At 36.8% G+C, this 20,061-nt stretch overlaps 1 protein-coding gene across 1 annotated transcript; it reads left to right on the forward strand.

Annotated features, from left to right (window-relative positions):
- The first annotated feature begins 3,834 nt into the window (after positions 1-3,834).
- LOC121328058 (immunoglobulin superfamily member 10-like) lies at positions 3,835-19,637 on the forward strand. Its single transcript, XM_041272530.1, has 7 exons — positions 3,835-4,315; positions 6,897-7,123; positions 7,795-7,924; positions 8,316-8,706; positions 9,810-14,267; positions 14,709-15,609; positions 16,574-19,637. The coding sequence occupies exons 2-7, from the start codon at positions 6,945-6,947 to the stop codon at positions 18,480-18,482; spliced, it is 7,968 nt and encodes a 2,655-aa protein (XP_041128464.1). The 5' UTR covers positions 3,835-4,315; positions 6,897-6,944; the 3' UTR covers positions 18,483-19,637.
- The last annotated feature ends 424 nt before the right edge of the window (positions 19,638-20,061 follow it).

The raw sequence follows: 20,061 nt of genomic DNA on the forward strand, positions 1-20,061 counted from the left end.
GCATCCAGGCAGAGCATCAGCTGTTATCAATAAGAAGAGTGCTCTGAAATCTCAATACTATAATATGATCATCATGTTCATACATGGCCCCTCCCTTATGAAGAAGTGAGTGATACATGCTGGCACATTCAGTGTGTGGAAATAGGGAACGCACAGGCACGAAATATATCAAATTGTCTTCAAGAATATATTACCATGAGAATGTGACAAAACAACAAACATTTCAGTCTGAATAAGCTTGGCTGCATTGATAGTGAATTGACTAGTGTTCAAGGCTGTGCTTTTTATAACCTTGGTACACAACAGAAAATTACTTACTGAAATAAATGTTGACAGTATGTGTGTGTGTGTATATATATATATATATATATATATATATATATATATATATATATGTGTGTGTGTGTGTGTGTGTGTGTGTGTGTGTGTGTGTGTGTGTGTTTTTGAGATGGACGAACTGGACTGATGTTTAAAGAGTAAGTAGCTTCAAATTTTTGGGTTCTGTTGGTCGAACAATTAGGCCTTTATATTTGTCTCTAAATCTCCCTTTACTGGCTTTAAGCTTGTCGGCAGCAGGGATGTGCAATCTATATCGCCTGACACTGAGACAAAATGATTTGTGTGAGGGACAAGATGATCTGTGTGGGGGACAATATGATTTGTGTGAGGGACAAGATGTTGGACAAATAGTTTTTTTTTCCAATTTATTTTTCCAGTGTTTGTTCTGCTGCTATAAAAACACTCGAGCCACGCAAATTTCTCAAAACTGAATTGCCAAAGTCTAGCCCCTATACACAAACATTTTAAAAAGTGTTTACATCCCACCCCATATCACTTCTGATTGGCTAAAGAAGTCTTTAGTGCATTGTGGGTAGGTCTATGAAGTCACAAAAAGAAAAGTCAAGCTACTAAAGAAAATTCAATGATACACAGAGCCCATTGTGTGCATTCTGGTAGAAAAACAGTTAATTTAAAAACAACAAAAAAAAAAAAAAACAGTGAAACTTGACAGATTATGCACAAGTCCTTTAAAAATCTGGGGTTCGGCAGTTACAAAACTGAAAGAGCATAGTATATATAGTTGGCAATGATTTCATATGTGTGAAGAAACAAACTAAAACACCTGTACATCAGAAATTGAATTCAGCTTATAGAGAAAGAGTGGAAAAAACAGGCAAAAGCTATTTTTTAAATTTCAGTCAAGCTACAAGGCTTGATCCGCCCCTGTTAATCACTAATTGATTGATTGTGTTCACTGTTAAATAAAACCAAAAGTTATATTCTGCTTTTTGTGCATGCTTTGTGCGATGGGAGGGTAAAGTTCTAGCATGTTGCCCCTTGGAAATTGCACACCACTGCTGTAGAATCCTACATTTTTCTCACTAAATGCCTATATTTGTTTCTGTAAATGTACAGACATTTATTTATTGTATTTTCAGTCATTTTTACCACATTTTGAACAGTGTACATATTAAAATGAGTAGATAGCTTACTTTAAATCATTACAACAAATGATAACAACAACAATAACAGCAACAATCACATCCCAAGTACTATTACTTGTTTAGGAGAAAAACAATCAGTAGATAAGAACAAACATTTTTGTGGTTTATTGCACTTGAACTTCTAACTCAAGATGAACCTAGTGATTTACAGCAACAAAAAGAGCTGTTTGCTGTTTAACCTTTCTCAGATCCCTATATCTAACACTAAATCTTTGCACAGTGGTGGCTACTGTATCTGGGCTGCTTTGAAATTGTATACCCTTTACTTAGCATTCCACTTGAATGTGCTGATGAATATGTATGCCTGTTTTAGCAGCAGTGGACAGCTGTAGGTTCTGTCAAAGGTTAACTTTGTGATAACCCAGGAGGAAGCAAGGGCAGCAACCTACCTTGTTTATGGAATTTGGAATGGGCTAAATCTTGTCTTTAAATTATAAGCTTTTTAAATGAGGCAGGCGTTCATTCAGCTAAAAAAGACCCCTATAATAATGGTGTAGCTGTCATTATCTTCTATGTCATTTTGTCCTGTGGATCAGTATGTGCACCAGAAGCTGACTGAAAGACCTCCCCACTGCGACCTGAAGCAAAGTCCCACAGGCTTACTTAACAAGGGATTAGTTACTAATAGTCTTGGTATCGTTGTTGGTAGCTATACCTTTCAATCTGTCAACTAATCAGGCATTTTAACTAATTCATGCTTGAAGCAGTTGACAGGCTAAACCAAACCCCCCAAAGTAATCACTGATGTACTTTCAAGTCTAATTGTTATTTATAATAATTATGTTCTTTTTTTTATTGTCAAACTTCTTTTTCTTCTTCTTCTTTGGCAGTCAATAGCTTATGCATGATTTGATGGAATGTAAAGTGCTTCTACATGTGTTATGCATGATTTGATGGAATGTAAAGTGCTTCTACATGTGTTTCATTTTTTGTGTTTTTTGGTGCTTCAGACACCAATTGCCCCAGGTGAAAGGTTCCAACAGTGTTGTAAAAGTTACATAATTCATTATTATAACAGATACAGCTGTAGTGCTGTTGATATTGTACTGTAGTTCGTGTTGTACTGTACTTACACAGTTCAAGGATGGAAATCAGTTTTAATTGCTTTGCTGTGAATTATATGGATAGTACCAGATGTCTGTACTTCCTATTTTTGATTATGGTGATGTTGTTAATAAAACAGTCTCTAAAGCTGTTCTTATGAAGTTGGATGCTTTATACCATTCTGCTATAAGATTCGTCACTGGTGTTCCCTCCTGCTCTCATCACTGTGATCTTTACACTCTTGTCAATTGGCCTTCACTTCACACAAAGCGACTCATTCATTGGTATAGACCAATATATAAAACACTGATTGGGAATCGACATTTTATCTGAGGAAAAATGTGATTCAGTCACTTTATAATTTGCGATCTAACGCTTTTATTAATTTGGATGTTCCCAGAGTGCCCACTGCTGCTGGGAGTATCATTTCAGTATGCTGCAGCTCATGACTGGAGTGAATTACAACTCAAGCTAAAACTGCCTGGCTTTGTTTCTGAGGGTGTTTTTAATGGCCAGCTTGACTCACTGTTGACTGACTCCTGTACTTACCAGATTTGATTTTGTCTGTTTTCTTTCATGTTTTGTGCACTTTCTGTCATGCTGTAACATTGTTCGCCTCTTGGCCAGGTTGTCATTGCAAATGGGAACTTGTTCTCAATTGACCTACCTGGTTAAATAAAGGTTTAAATAAATCTCAGCATTTGAGGGACTACTTTTAAAAAGTGGCTACCCCTTTAGAAATAAGGCTTTTGGAAGAAAAACCATAGATCGTGATATTATAATTGCAAGTTTGTTAAAATTGTTTCTCTTTTTTTAAAACATGTAGAGATTTGCAGTAGTGATCACCAACTTCTTTCAAAATCATTTTGTGACCTACTTGTTATTTTATCCTGTTTAAATCATGGTGACACTACCATAGTACTTGAATAATAATAATAATAATAATAATAATAATAATAATAATAATAATAATAATAATAATAATAATAAGTAGCCTACCTTTTCCACAAGCACTTCATATAGCTTTTGTTGTTAAAAGCTTTAAAATGTATTATTATTTATGAAAAATATATCTATTTTTAGAGTCTCTAAATTACCTTACATGTATTATTTACAAGCAGGTTAATGGTTCTAAAAAAAAAAATGTATTTGTTTAAATAAAATGTAAAACATAAACAATGGGTGTTGCATTTTACGCAATTAATAGTTTTGTCAGGCCCCTCCTCTCTTCTACAAAATCGCATCCTCAGACTGAACTTCAAACTCTGGTAGTCCTGCTCACAGTGGCTCAGACTAGAGGAGTCCCCAGTACTGCTTCAGCAGTGCAGGCTGGAAAATACAAACTTCTTTAAAAAGATTTACTCAACACAATCAACACCTCACGGTTTTATAACAAGGACTGCTGTCAACTACATGGAACCTACTAATGTGTGATTTAATTTTTTTTTATTTTATTTTATTTTTTTTTTTTATTTTTAATTGAAGAATAAATGTTGCACAAGACACTGCATCTAAAAATACAACGGTCGTTTTGGTGTTGATGAGTTACAAGCTGGGCACTTGCACAGGAGTAGTGCTGAAATCCATGAAGCGCAACTGTACATTTTAAGTAACCAACTGGACTTTGGGATTGTAATGCCAGTCTTTTGACACTGAATTAGCTTGTTAATTGTGGTCTGAGTAAGGCCAAGAATTAAAAACGGGACTAAAATAAGCACTTAAAGAATTAAGAAAGATGTCACATTTTTTTACAAGAAGATTTTAAGGTACGGTACCGTATTTTATTTTTTTTTCTTAACCGTATGACCGAAGTACAGTTGTTTAGGCAAATACGATACAAATATTAATTTTTGCAAAGCAGACTTTATAACATTCCTAAAATAGTGTATAGTACGTCTCGGAAGATAACACAGGTAGAACCATACTTAATTCATAGCGTACTGACTGTGCTAAATTAGTCCAAAAAACTGTCAACAAAACAACAACAAACAAAAAAAAAAGTGCGGTGAATTGATTTGATACGGAATCGTATTTGGTATTGCTGAAATTGTAACTCGAGCATGTTATTGATTAAAATAGTGTTAGATCATACATTCTAGTAACTCAAGCATACACATACACACACACACACACACACACACACATATACATATATATATATATATATATATATATATATATATATATATATATATATATATATATATATATATGTATACACACACACACACACACACATATATATATATATATATATATATATATATATATATATATATATATATATATATATTCTACACATATATACACATATACACACACACACACACACACACACACACACACACATATATATATATATATATATATATATATATATATATATATATATATTAATGTATTCTCAAACTAGAAACAGATATAATTGTAAAACCAGTATTACACAGTATATTTGTTATATAATACATTATTTGAACTTAAACGTATTCATTCTTTAAATGACATACCTCAACGGGTGATGAATGATATATTAGTAATCTGTCTTGCTATTTATAAAAAAGTTTCAAGTGTGTCAGTATCAGCAATAGGCAAGAAAAATGTGTGTACTGACCCACAGGAACACTGTGCTGGCCCTTGAGCTCCCACAGGTTCGCCTAATTGAGAACCAGTGATTCCAGGCAGACTTCCCTGGCTTGCCTCGCCTCCGGGGTTTAGTAACCTGGTAACATTGCTTTGATTCAGTGGTTGAAATGAGGACACGCGTGATACCGGGTTTGTCGGTATAGTACATGCTGGAGGCAATAACGGCATTAGTGTCAATGGAAATAAACATTTGCAGCACACAATAGACTTGAGGCAACTGCAGGGAGAATTAAAGCAATGTTCAGTTCTGAGGATTAATCATCACTGTCTGAGCTTGATTTTCTAATATGAAGTGTTTACAGATGGTGACGCCCAACAGCTTTTTACAGTTTTAAGGAAGGTTTTTTTTTTTTTTTTTTTTTTTTAGGAATTTGTGTTTAAGGATATTTCCCCCCTGTATTTTACTTATAGTCTGCACTGGAGAGAATGAGGCATTTAGTCTCTAGCTCCACTATGGTCCCACCATAATTTCTGTTTTGGAGAATTTTTGATAAAGTGCTGCCAAATAGGTACCTGCTGTTTTGCTCAGTAATGTGTTCTGCATTGCAGTAAAAACTTGAAGTCACGCTCTTCCATGGTAGATTTTAAATAATACAGAATCTATGTTTTTTTCACTGTCTTATTGGCAGGCCAGCAGAAATATGGTATACATTTAGAAACCATGAACATTCCACAGAGCCATTCAATTCTGTCCATTAAACTGAAAAGTGATCAAATCAGATCAAATAAAGGCAAGCCCGTGATTTTTCTGTAGTGATGAGTCTATCCTAATATACTGGTTTGAACATCGAAAAGCTTGCCAGCGGCCTTATGTTGATGTCTTTCACTGGGGAGAGGTACTGTAAGAAATGTTTTCTTTTTAATGAATATTTTTTACAAAGTGTTTTTGAGCTAATTTTTGCCATCTGACAACAAGTGTTTTGGAATTGTTTGTTTTAGGATGTACTCTTTTGACTGTTTCATGTGTCGAAACACAAAAGCAAAGTGTAAACTGAGATGAGAGGTAGTTCCTGAAATAAATACAAACTTTCATTGTTCAGCTTCTAAGAAAGCAACAACATATTCCAGACTGGCATTATCAATTCCACAGGACTATACTTTCACAGGGACGCTCAGAGATCATTTCTGATTTCTTATTTTGTTTGAACTCTGTAGCACTTAAAATATAATTTGAATGAATATTTTTCACCCATGGTTTTTTAAAGACCTTCATGACTGTTGGGACATGGAGTGGCTCAATTGAAATAAGTATGCCTGCAGTTCAATTGAATTGAAATATATATATAATTATATTATATATATATATATATATATATATATATATATATATATATATTATTATATATATATTTTTTTTTTTTTTTTTTTTTTTTTTTTTTACAAAAGACTGTTTCCTAGGGGGCTTTAACACTGCAGGCCTTCACCTCTAGTGCCTTGGGTTCAATTTAAGTTCAGTCCACATCACAAAACCACCACACTGTGTTGCACAATTGGCAATATATTCTGTGGAGAGGCCCAGGATTGAAAGAGGGTTTTCAGGTCAGTTAGAAAATGTAATCTTTAAGCAAGACACAATTGACACTACTCTAGCGCCCCCGATGCTCAGAAAAAAAGGAGTGCTGAGCCAATTCTATTTTATTAAACTGTTAGGACTAGCCAATTTTGGCAACTTTTAGTTAACACAGGTACTTTTTTTTCTTACAGTGACTTGAGCTTGTGGAAGGAAAAAAAAATCTTCAAGAAGTCTTCAAGATGGCATATCTTCACACACTCCGCTTGGTTCTGATTTTGGCATTAGGGCTGCCAGAAGCAGTGGTATCCTGTCCTCATCCTTGTGCCTGTTACCTGCCCACTGAAGTGCACTGCACTTTCAGATCTTTGATAAAAGTGCCTGCCAGAATTCCCAAACATGTAGAAAGAATCAATTTAGGGTTGGTAGTTATTTATTTTTTTATTTATTTTTGCCTTAAAGGCAATGCACTCTGGTCCTAGATTCTTAACAGTTTAAAGAATACAATGACATTTTTAAATAATGCATTTAAACTGTGCATTCCAGGATAGTTTATATCAGATGTAATTCACATAGTTTCCAAAGGAAGCCCAGGGGCAAACAGGCCAACCACTTCCAGTCAAGCACGTACGCTAAATAAACTGGTTTGTGTTACATGGTATTACTTGCAGCAGTGTTATCAGAGATAAGTCTCTCTTTGTAGTTCTGGTCTTACTTTTTGAGTATTTTCAAATTCCCCTTGGGTTGTTCAACTCCAGCCAAACGTCTGGTGGGTGTTTTATCTGGGGTACAATAGAGATGTATTAAAATATGTCAGCAACAACAAACTGTAGGGGTATCCAGGATACAAAGGGCCAAGAGGGTGTTGCAAAACCCAATAATAAAATCTAATCACTTTTAGAAAAACAAACCTTATTAAATTAAGTTGATATCAGTCTTGAATAATGTATAATAAGTTTTTGATGTGTAAATGTTGTGCTGAGCACGCTGCTGAAATGTAATAGAAATAATACAACAATTTACAGCATGCCTCATTCGTTTAGCAGTAAATGTAACACCTGTGAATACCCATGCTTTATTTCTTTGTTTAAGGTTTAACACTATAAACTCAATAACCGAAAGCTCCCTTGCTGGACTCAGAAAACTGGAACTGCTCATGATTCATGGAAATGACATACACAATATACCTAACGCAGTCTTTAAAGATTTGATATCATTACAGGTAAAACTTAATTTCTGTGATATTTTAGTGATTTACGCTGGAAAAACAAGCATATTGTTTGATGATTTTCGTGTAAGATGTATCTTCTGTTAACAACAAAAAAATACTTTAAAGTAATTCCAGGTATGACAGAGTTAGGTTATACATTATGCATATACAGTGGTCACACCATTCTGATCTCATGATAGGGTGGATTGTTCTGGCAATGTTTCTTAGCAATAAATAAACTGTTAGTATCTGATGATGTACTGTTAATAATGAGGCACACATTTTAATCTGCTTTTGAATAATTTTATAATAAAGACAGCATTTTAATGTATTATGTCACAGCTGTAGATCACGCAATCTTTTTGTAGCGTTGCTATAACAAAGGTCTCTCCCTTTTCTTTAGGTGCTCAAAATGAGTTATAACAAATTAAACGTTATAACTGGACAAACCTTTCAGGGACTATCAAGTTTGATGAGATTGCATGTGGACAACAACAAGATTGAATTTATTCACCCTGATGCATTTAGCGGGATGACCTCATTGCAGCTGGTCCAACTTGAAGGGAACCTCCTCAAGCAGCTTCACCCCAATACCTTTGCGACATTTTCATTCTTACAGTATTTTAAAATGTCGACAGTAAGGCACCTTTATTTGTCTGATAATGCCATTAGGACACTCCCCAGTGAAATGTTCAGAACTCTGCCCCTACTGGAGAATGTCTATCTTCATGGAAATCCATGGACATGTGACTGCAGATTGAACTGGCTTCTGAACTGGAATAAAAACACAGGAGGTACATAAATATATATGTTATATGTTTTTTTTTTTGTTGTTTTTTTTTTTACATTCAGCCAGCATCAGTTAACATGAGTTGAAAACTTGTGCTAGCCTAGTGTAATCAAACCAGGTGCTGCTTTATTATTTTTTTATGCATGCTTCAGATATTGAAGTTTATGGTTCTTTCGATCATTGTGGCTTTAGAATCTGTTGTTAGATTTGTGCTGTTACTGCGTAAAAATAAATGGCTATCTGTGCTCTGATTGGCTGAAACAACCTACAGCATTGTATAAAATCACATGACTCAGGAGACTTCATTACTTTATTTGGTCCCAAATCAAATTTTTACAACTACATTCTATAGTACTTTAACAGAGGGAAGTGTTACATGTGTGTCAGACACAGAGCATTGAGTATTGACACGCCACACAGTGCTGACATTAGTAATCGTAGACCTAGTGTCAGATTTAATAAAGAAAACAACACAAAACAAAGCTAAAAATAAAAGTTTGCCACACAAGGCGATCACTAGCCTCATTAAAAGAGACGTCCCGCTCCAGGAACCTACTACACTACGAAACCCTCTCTATTCTTTTTAGGATCAACATCCCCTAAACTAATCTACTGCTGTTGTTACCAGCAACTCCAGGTCGTTGCAACGGTCCTTGCTGAGCATAGGTACTGTCTTGCAGTTGAAGTGTTCTGTAGTAGTTAATCCTGTGGAGCGGTCGCTCTCCTTCTCGATGTCAACAAAGCGCCCCTCTGTGTAGCATGGCACTGCAGTCGCCTCGAGTTGTGGCCCAGATGCCCTTTGAGCTGCGCGCAGCCTCCCCAGGCCTCCCCAGGCATGCCCCCTAGCTGAGCTAACCTGCTTAATTAGTTGCCTAGCAACGAGTCTCCTGTTCCATGTCCCAACTGCACACATTTGCACAAGAACCAGCGACAGGGCTCTCCTGCTCACATAAAGACTTGGTATCTTAAAGATTGTATGAAATTTTGCCACAAGAACAGAAATGCATAAAAAAAAAAAAAATAAATAAATGATGTACAGCAGTGTTATGGCAGATTTTTAATAGGTACAAATCATATTCTTAACTTAGTTTTCATTTGTCTTTATAGGTGTTTTAAAGTGCAAAAAGGATAAAGCCTATGAAGGGGGGCAGGTGTGCCCAATGTGCTCCAAACCCAAGCAGCTAACAAAGAAGGAGATCATGCAGCTAGATGATGTTTCTTGCACTAGACCAACTATTCAGTCACCACTAAAGCACAGCACCAGCTCACCGGGGGAAGACAACGAAAGTGAACTAATGTCTATGGAAGAATATCAGGAGCCATTTGGAAATGTTACACTGAATATGACAGATGAGCATGGGAACAAAGTAGACTTGAAATGCCGAATCAACTCCCCAAGCGATTCTACCAAAATTAAATGGGACCACATTAATCCACAGCAGATCGCTATTAATATGACTCTTTCACTTGATGTGGAATGCTCGATAGATCGTGAAAGGTATGAAAAATTATGGAAGCTTATCGCATACTACAGCGAAGTACCTGTTCACTTAGAAAAAGAAATTATGCTGAGCAAAGAACCACATTTAAGCTTCAGGTATAAGCAAGATATTGAAAAGGATGCATACTATTTTACAGGCGTGAAAGCAAATATCTTAGCCCAGCCTTCCTGGCTGATGCAATCGTCTGTCAACATACAGTTAAACAGAAAGCAGTCAACCACAAAGAATATAAAGCTAGCTTTTGTTACTCACTTTTCACAAACTCTCGATACAGAAATTACAAAGCGACAGAGAAGCAAATGGGTCATGATAGAATCGAAAGAAGAGACAAAAACAGTTGTGAGTGTAGTTGCCGGGACTTTGTGTCAGCTGAACTGCAATGTCCTGAGCTCGGGGGATCCTTCGATACAGTGGATGTTACCAGATGGCACTAAAGTGCAGGCTCCACACAACAGCAGAGATAACAGAATTTCAATTTCTACCAGTGGTAAACTGATCATTAAAGCAGTGGACCATTCAGATTCTGGTGTTTATTACTGCATTGCACAAGTCAAGGGCGATCTAGATATAATGGCTTTTCGGGTGTCAGTGCAGGAGACAACAGTTCAGTCTTTTGCAGGAGAAGGGAGTTCCCTAACTAAATATACCGGTGAACCTATTGCTGTGTCATGCAACGCTTCTGCTATACCCGATGCACAACTTGATTGGATTCTTCCAAACAATAATATTGTAAATGTTTATTCAAACACAACTAGAGGTTATGTGTTTCAAAATGGCACACTATTCATACAGCAGAGCCAGATCAGTGACAGTGGGTATTACAGGTGCGTAGCTGTAAATCAGCATGGGGTAGATACATTTGCAACCAAGATAACAGTTATAAGGAAAAGAGCGACACGTCCATCCAAAAGGATTTCCATGAAACCGCAGTCTGTTTCAGGGATCTCCACAAAAATTAGAGTAAGAGTGAGTGAGGATGAAGAGGCGTCTGGAGATTCGAACTTTCAGCAACCCCAAGATGAAAGGTTATCCAGCAAAAGTGACACAGGGAGTGAAAGTGGAGGTAATCACAGTAAAACACCTGGGTATCGAAATAGAAATTCTGGAAGGAGATTGAGGATAAAGAGCAGATTAAAACCGAAAGGAAGCGCTGTGCCAGAAGATCAACGGACATTTGATGCAAGGAGAAGAGTTAACGTGTCAAATAATAAAATTGATCCGCAACGGTGGGCGGACATTTTGGCGAAGATGCGTGAAAGGACTGCTGCAAAAACAACAACATCACCATCATCAGACGATGGTGTAGTTTCTAGAACAACATCAACCAAAAATGTTAAGAAAATTAAGTCCTCGGGATCTAAACATTTGAATACAAATGAACGGGAGTCCTCAGATAACGCAGACGAATTATCCACAGATGAGACCAATTTTAAAAACGAACTTTTTCCAATAACTACGCCGGAAAGTAGATTTAACCAAGACAACAGTCGCTTGGCTGCAGAACCCACATATTCAAATAAGGAGATTGACCACACTTACCAAATCTCTGCTCCCCAAACTTACACAGACTTGAATATCGTGAGTACAACCAATACTCATATTTTACAGTCAACCTCTGTCCCACAGGAAACAAAAGACTTTGTAGACTCTTTCCAGGAAAATGATGAACAAGATCCAAAAACATCAATGGCCACTACCATACGCAGTATGGATATACGACAAAACCAAATTGGCACATTGGAAAGAAATACTGTTTTTATTGTTTCAAGCATTTCATTAGTTTCTTTAAGCACAACGGAGCCTGAAAGGTCATCAAAGCAAATTACTTTTTCTACTACAGATTCAGCATTAAATGAAGAAGGAATCCAAGGCATATTTAAAGCAGGCAGTATTACACCATCATTTGCTGATGTTACTATTACAGAAGCACCCAGTCCATTTAGCAGAACATCCACTACAGAAAATATATCAAAGCAAAAGAATGAACAAAACCATCATAGTACACATGAATCAGGAAACCCAGTAAGTGCAATAAACACACATGTGTCTTCTGAAACTATCAAAAGCACAGTAGCTAGCACTACAACAGAGACAACCCAGGTTAATTCATCCACATCATATTCTCATCAGAGACCATATTCAAGGAGAAGGCTTGGTAACAGAAGAAGATACAGACCAAGACCAAGACCAGGCCAAGTTATTCCACCTAGACCTACAACTACGATGAAAACAGAAATGTTTGTAACACATGCAACTGAGAGAACATCTTTACCAGTTATAGCTCTTACTACTTCACAAACATCAATGGTGATGCAGTCTACAAACATCAAATCCGAAATTAGAGACTCTGAATTAGAAAGACAACTTCCAAAGACATCATATAATACTAAACCAACAACTACCTCTACTGTGTATATGTCACCAAATCAGACATCTACAAATACTGTTGTTCAGATAGTGAACACAGACTATGAAGGTAGGCCTGGTGTAATGTCCAATAGCTTTATCAGAAGTACAAATCCTCCTGTTAACAACGTGATCGTCAAATCAAACTCCCCAGCTACACAGAGTTCCACAAGTAGTACATCTGTTACACCCATAGTTTCAAGAACTTTTGGGTCAACCATCTCAGGAAGGGGACCTGACAAAACTATTAAAATCCAAGTTGCTACAGAAGCTGTTCCTATGTCTACACCATATGTAGGAAGTTCATTGGCAATCAGTCCAACAGACTTTATAAACGTTGGTGTTACCACAACAAAAGCTCTTGACCTAATTATCACCACAACACCTAACCCAGGAACTATTCAGAATCCTAAGAGGTGGCTGTCAGATAAGGAAAACCAGCATAAAAACATTCCAAAATTAGTTTATTCTGGTCAGGCTACAAATCATACTGTGACACCTGCAGAAGATGAGCCTGCAATACAAAAATATACTATAGGAGTACAGCCAATCCAACCTTACTCCTCAGTAGCTCCCAGCAGTACTAGCGAACATTATTCAAAAATTCCAACCGTACAGGTCGATCAGACCCCTAAATCCCATATAAAACCAAATACATCTAATATAAATGCACACGTGAAAAATAAAGAGATACGAAAAACATATGGAGGAGAAGGATTCAATAACAGCCTTCTAGTAACAGCTAATAAACCCAGTATATTTACTAGCTCTAACCAAGGTTTTGTTTTTATGAAACATAATGCTGTTAAAGTAACAACAAGACCTCCCATTCCATTTACCAGATCCTGGCCACAGAATCCTAAAATAAATACGTCTTTCACCAACAAACCAGAAATAATAGCATTTGCAGGTCAGGCCCCATCACCAAGGAAAAATTACGTCTCCATCACCATGCCAACAACAAGACCAGCAACAACTTCAGCTTCTCCACCATACAGACCACATCTGCCTTTCCCCAATAGACATTCCAACAGGCTACAAACTGGACCTATAGCAGGCTCAAGAAACTTTGGATCAAATTACATCCCTGACAGGCAAGGTACTGGTGTTAGACTGCCAAGCATAAATCAAAGGTACCCATATTATCAGAATGGAAAAAATCCTTACATGGTACAGAAACCAAGCCTGCCCAAGACACCCACTAGGACCAAACCACCTGCTACTACTGCCACAACACAATCTAAAGAACAAAGTACAGTTCCAGTCAGAGCATCAACAGTCTCAACACCTAGACCTGCTACTAGTGCTTCACTTTTAGGAGAAAGGACAACCACTACGACAGTGGCAAGTAGCACCAGAATCCCACCAATAACAAGAACTACGTCACTCGTTACAACTACCACTCGCCTACACTGGAACGGTGTCTATAACCACAGGCTCCCAAATGCCTCATTCATTCCAAAAGTAGAAACACCTATTCAAAATGGCTTAAGCATACCTCGTCCTTCACCCAATATAAGAGACTATCGAGGAAGACCTCAAATCACCACAAACAACCAGCATACAGTGTCCGTTCAAGCTGAAATGGATGCTGTGCTTCCATGCGATACTGTGGGAGAACCCAAACCTTTCCTTACATGGACTAAAGTATCTACTGGTAAGCACATGTATTATTAGTATTATTATTATTATTATTATTATTATTATTATATTATTATTATTATTATTATTATTATTATTACGTCATTTACATTTTTTATTTTCAATTGGTGAGTGTCAATTCCTTTTTTCTTTCATCTAGCTTGAAATTAAATCTCTGTGTCAATTGATAGTTAATAATATTCCATTCAAAAAAGAAAAATAATGTCATACTTGTCAAACATTCTTTGCTGTAGCACTGTACTTGAAACCTGATATGGCAACCAGGATTTAACATGTTGGGATGAACAACATAATTTAGCTGTTGTCTGCTTGTTTATTACATAGTTAAGATCAGGAAATGTGACAAATTATGAAGGTTGCTTTTCTTTTGTGAATGCTTAGGGCACATGAGCTTAAAATATGCAATATAAACGTAATAATGTCTTTATTTTTGTAGGAGCTGTGATTGCAATTAACAGAAAGATCCAAAGATTTGAAGTACTGAAAAATGGGACTTTTGTGATTCAAAATGCTCAACTTCAGGACCGTGGACAGTACCTTTGCACTGCGCAAAACCAATATGGTGTGGAGAAAATGATAGTTACGTTAATTGTTTTAGCTCAGCAGCCAAGAATGCTTGTATCCCGCTATCAAGATGTTACGGTTTATCTTGGAGACACTGCAAACATGGAGTGCAGGGCACAAGGACTGCCAATCCCTCATATTTCATGGATATTACCAGACAGAACAATCATTCGTGCAGCCACACAAACTGGCAGTCGAATAATGTTGTTTGAAAATGGAAGTTTAAGTGTCACATCCACTAATTTTCCAGACAGAGGAATTTACAAATGTATAGCAAGCAACGCAGCTGGGGCAGACAGCCTATCTGTCAGGCTTCATATTGCAGCATTGCCTCCTATGATTCAGCAACAAAGGAGTGAGAACTTTACTCTTGTGGAAGGACAGACTGTTTACATTCACTGCACTGCCAAAGCTGCTCCTCTGCCTAACGTGCGATGGATCCTCTTCGATGGAACACAGATCCGACCGTCTCAGTTTGTGAATGGCAACTTGTTTGTTTTCCCCAATGGAACCCTGTACATACGCAACTTATCCTCCAGAGACAGTGGGAATTATGAATGCATGGCAAGCAATGCAGTTGGGGCTTCCAGAAGGACAGTAAGTGTGACAGTAAAGAAGAAAACGACCACAGCAAAAATTACAGCAACATCGCCTCAGAGAACAGATGTCACTTATGGCGGTGCGCTGAGACTGGACTGCTCTGCTTCAGGTGATCCAGGTCCAAGAATAATATGGAGAGTGCCTTCAAAGAAACTTGTTGATACACAATACAGGTAAACTATATTTATCTATACTACACAGAATAAAATACTTAAACCCTATATTTAGTATATACATATTTGAATTTCCAGTATTTATTTTTATGTACCATAACTAAACATGTGGTATCTAAAGTTTTAAAAGCAAGTTTAGTGCCCTTTTCACTGCCATCCATTTTGTTGTTTAGTTCAACTTTGCATTTCTAAGACATTTTCTTATCTGAAAGTACAGCTCTTAAGCTCTATCCTCCATGATGGTCTGTAGGTATTTAAGTCCCCAGTGCACTCTCTGCAAAGGTGTGTCCTTTGATGAGGAACTATTTAATCGCCCCACAGTTTCACGCTGGCATAGCATGATTCTTATGTAATAAGTGCTTACCAACACAAGGCTGAACGCTTCTCTATAGCGTTGTGTCTTCAGACACATTTCAAAGCAAAACAAATGAATAATTACATAGCTTTAGACATTTTAATTGAGTTTTTTTTTTTTTTATTTAATACTCTTCATTGAACTAAGTCTATAGTAACATAATACATAAAACACATATTTTTAAAATGACATTAACATATGGAACACTGCTGGCTAAAATTAAGTAAAGTTTTGCTCAATTTACTTGCAAGGTATTTCAGCAATTTCTCTTGCTTATGCAATACATTTACTGTGCCTTTATCATGGTATGCCATAGTAACATTTTATAAGGATTGAATTGCCTAAATAATATTTTTTAAATAAATAACAATTAGAACCTACACTGATAAAGTTAATGCGTTTTTATCCTTAAGGGATTGTAGTTACTAATAAAGCCATCTGGAAATGATTACAACCCAATTCTGGCCCATATTTTTTTGGGCTAAAGTGTGTTCAGTATGGATTTGAACCTTTAAAAAGGTTAGTGTTCATATGCTTTGCACACATTGCAATGTCATTAATCACATGCTGTATTAATTATAATTATTTTAATTTTTTGTTTATTTTCAGTTTTGATCCCAGAATAAAAGTGTATATTAATGGAACATTAGTGGTTCTGATGGTTACTGAAAAAGATGAAGGAGACTACTTGTGTGTTGCCAGAAACAAGATGGGAGATGATTATGTGCTACTGAAAGTTAATGTGATGATGAAGCCTGCAAAGATTGAATACAAACAAGAAACCAACAAGAAGGTGACGTATGGAGGAGATTTGAAAGTTGACTGCATAGCTTCAGGGCTGCCCGACCCTGACATCACCTGGGGTCTTCCTGATGGTACTATGGTCAACAGTGTAATGCAGTCAGATGACAGTGGAATACGCACCAGAAGATATGTGGTTTTCAACAATGGCACCCTTTACTTCAATGAAGTTGGAATGAGAGAGGAAGGGAACTATACCTGCTATGCAGAAAACCGGATGGGAAAAGATGAAATGAAAGTCCATGTCAAGGTGGTGGCTGATTCCCCAGCAATCAAAAATAAAACATACTCTGTTGTAAACGTGCCATACGGCCAACCTATTTCGTTGAAATGCAATGCAAAAGGAGAACCTGCCCCCAGGATAATTTGGCTTTCTCCAACCAACCGAATCATCCCAGCTTCATCTGATAAGTATCAGGTACAGAATGATGGTACGCTTCTGATACAGAAGGCCCAAAGGTTTGATAATGGAAACTACACCTGCCTTGCTAAAAACTCAGCAGGGGAGGATAAAAAAGTAATCAGAGTGGATGTTCATGTTGCTCCGCCATCTATTAATGGCCATAGAAATGCAGTGAACACAATTAAGCAAACAGCAATCAAAGAGCAACACAAACTATTGGACTGTAAAGCTGAAGGGATGCCGCTCCCCCGCGTAATGTGGCTTTTGCCAGAAAATGTTGTTCTTCCTGCACCGTACTATGGAAGCAGGATCACAGTGCATCGTAATGGAACGCTTGACATTAAATCCATAAGGAAAACTGATGCGGTGCAGTTGGTCTGCATCGCACGCAATGAAGGAGGGGAGGCCAGGCTTATTATAGACCTAGATGTTACAGAAAACTTGGAGAAACCTGTACTTAAGAACCCACTAAATGAGACTTTGGCATTAACTGTTGGTACCACTGTAAGAATGAATTGCTCCGCAGAGGGTAGACCAACACCAGAAATTGTCTGGATCCTTCCTAATGGATCACAGCTTACTAGTGGCAATCAGTTATACAGAGTGTACCACGGACAGGATGGTACCTTGCACATCAGCAGTCCCTCTGTCACAGAAGCAGGCACTTATCGCTGCTTGGCAAAGAATGAAGCAGGGCAGACAGAAAGAACGGTCTCATTAATAATTGGTAAAAAAACAGAGATTAATAACCAATACACTGGTTTGGTAAGCATCATTAACGGGGAAAACCTACTACTCCACTGTAGTGCTGGTGGAAATCCCACACCCAAACTTTTCTGGACATTACCCAACGGGATGATTCTTAGCCGTCCTCAAACAGTGGGCCGCTATGCAGTTCTTCAAAATGGAACTCTTACTGTTCAACATGCATCCGTTTATGACAGAGGGACCTATTCTTGCAAGTCAGTCAATGAATATGGAACCTCTCTCATGAGTGTTCCAGTGATAGTCATAGCGTACCCACCGCGGATTACCAATGGGCCAGCGCCGGTGACGTATGCCAGACCCGGACCAGCAATCCAGTTAAATTGCATGGCCATAGGAATTCCTAAGGCAGATATAACATGGGAGCTGCCAGACAAAACACGTCTAACAGTGTCATCTCATGCACGGCTGTTCGGCAACAAGTACCTCCACCCTCAAGGTTCACTAATTATCCAGAAGCCATCCCAGATGGACACAGGTTTTTACAAATGCACTGCTAAAAATCTAATAGGAAGTGATTCAAAAGCAACATATGTTCATGTATATTAATATTTCAGTGATTTGTTTTTGTTATGTATGCCCAAGGAACTGCGCAAGTCAAGTGCAACAAATACTGTTAATAAAGATATGACTACAGACTAATTGGTTTGGTTGAAAGTGGATAGTACAACATGTAACCTTGCTTATGACAATAGTACTGTAAAGTATGTGAGTTAAAAACACACACACACTCACACACACACACAAAGGCATCAGTGAAGAGCACTCTGTTGGCAAAAAAAAACATAACTATGCAATATATGTATTTGAATATAAGTATAAAGATACCGCATTCAAAAGATAAACGTATATGTCATCAATGTTTAATGTCATTGAGCCACAAAATGTTTCAGATAGATACCTGAATTAAAAACAAAAATGGGTTAAACCATTTGCTTATAAAACAATGCACTTCCATTCATAATACAGATTTATAACAATGTGTTTACTAACCCTAATCTTACTAAAATACTGGCAATGGAGATCATGTGTCAATTTTTTTTGAATGGTAACCACAGTTTTTTTTTTTTTTTTGTTTGTTTTTTTAAGCGCAATACAAGATGTGCTAATTAGAAACTTTATATACAAACACAGACAATGTATAGGATTATTCTTTTGCTTTTAAAATCCATCATTTATGTTCTGGTTTTCTGTTTTTTATTTAGTTTTTTTTAAATTATTTGTCTTTAAAAGACTTTAATGTATAGCTATGTTTATAAGGGTAAAATACGATATAATGTACATCTTGTAATAAATAATATTTTCCAAATAGCTTGGTGATAGCTGAGCTTTTGCTATATTTTCAATAATTATTTCTAGAATATATATATTTTTTTTTTTAATAAAAACTATTTACTTAAAACATGTTTATTTTTTTTTTATTTTTAAAGCAGGTGTCATTTCAATTGTTTTATGTGGAGTTCCTGTAAGTTTAAATTAACTTCTTCTGGCAGTGATTTTTGTATTAAATTATATAGGAATGTTAAAACTTAGCTGCCAAGTACCGTATCAAACCAAAAATTTGAAACAGATCATAATTTGATATGAAATTTACAATGCAGATGCCAAGAAGTAACTCAGTACAGTAAGTTGCTTCAAATGTAATTTTAATTTTTTTTTTATGTGTCCCAATACTGTAACTTTCAAATAAAGAAACGCATAGCAGATATTTTTTCTTCAATTTCTTAAAATTTGCAGCACAACTTGATTAAAAGAATTGTATTTTATTTAAACACGTTTTGATGACAGTCACATTGTCAGGATCAAAAAGCACATGACATACGCCAAAACATGTGAATATTCCCAAAATGAATACCATTTGCTTAAGACTTGCAATGTTCACGTGCATTCACTTGCACGTGCAACATGCCAAGATACAAAAGAGGAGGGTTTTCAGCTTGCATTTCTTATTGGTGTTTGCTGTAGACACATTTGAAGTTATGTCTAGACTTAACAAGGCTCAGTGCAATAATGCTATCATGGTGTGGGTGGCAATCTCAGACAGCGGCAGAACCAACCTTGTTCATGTTCAAGGCAACCTGACACCTCAGTGCTATTGTTATGAGATCATACAGCCTCATGTGATCCC

The sequence above is a fragment of the Polyodon spathula genome, chromosome 15 (genome assembly GCF_017654505.1).
Source record: "Polyodon spathula isolate WHYD16114869_AA chromosome 15, ASM1765450v1, whole genome shotgun sequence".
Taxonomy (NCBI): domain Eukaryota; kingdom Metazoa; phylum Chordata; class Actinopteri; order Acipenseriformes; family Polyodontidae; genus Polyodon; species Polyodon spathula.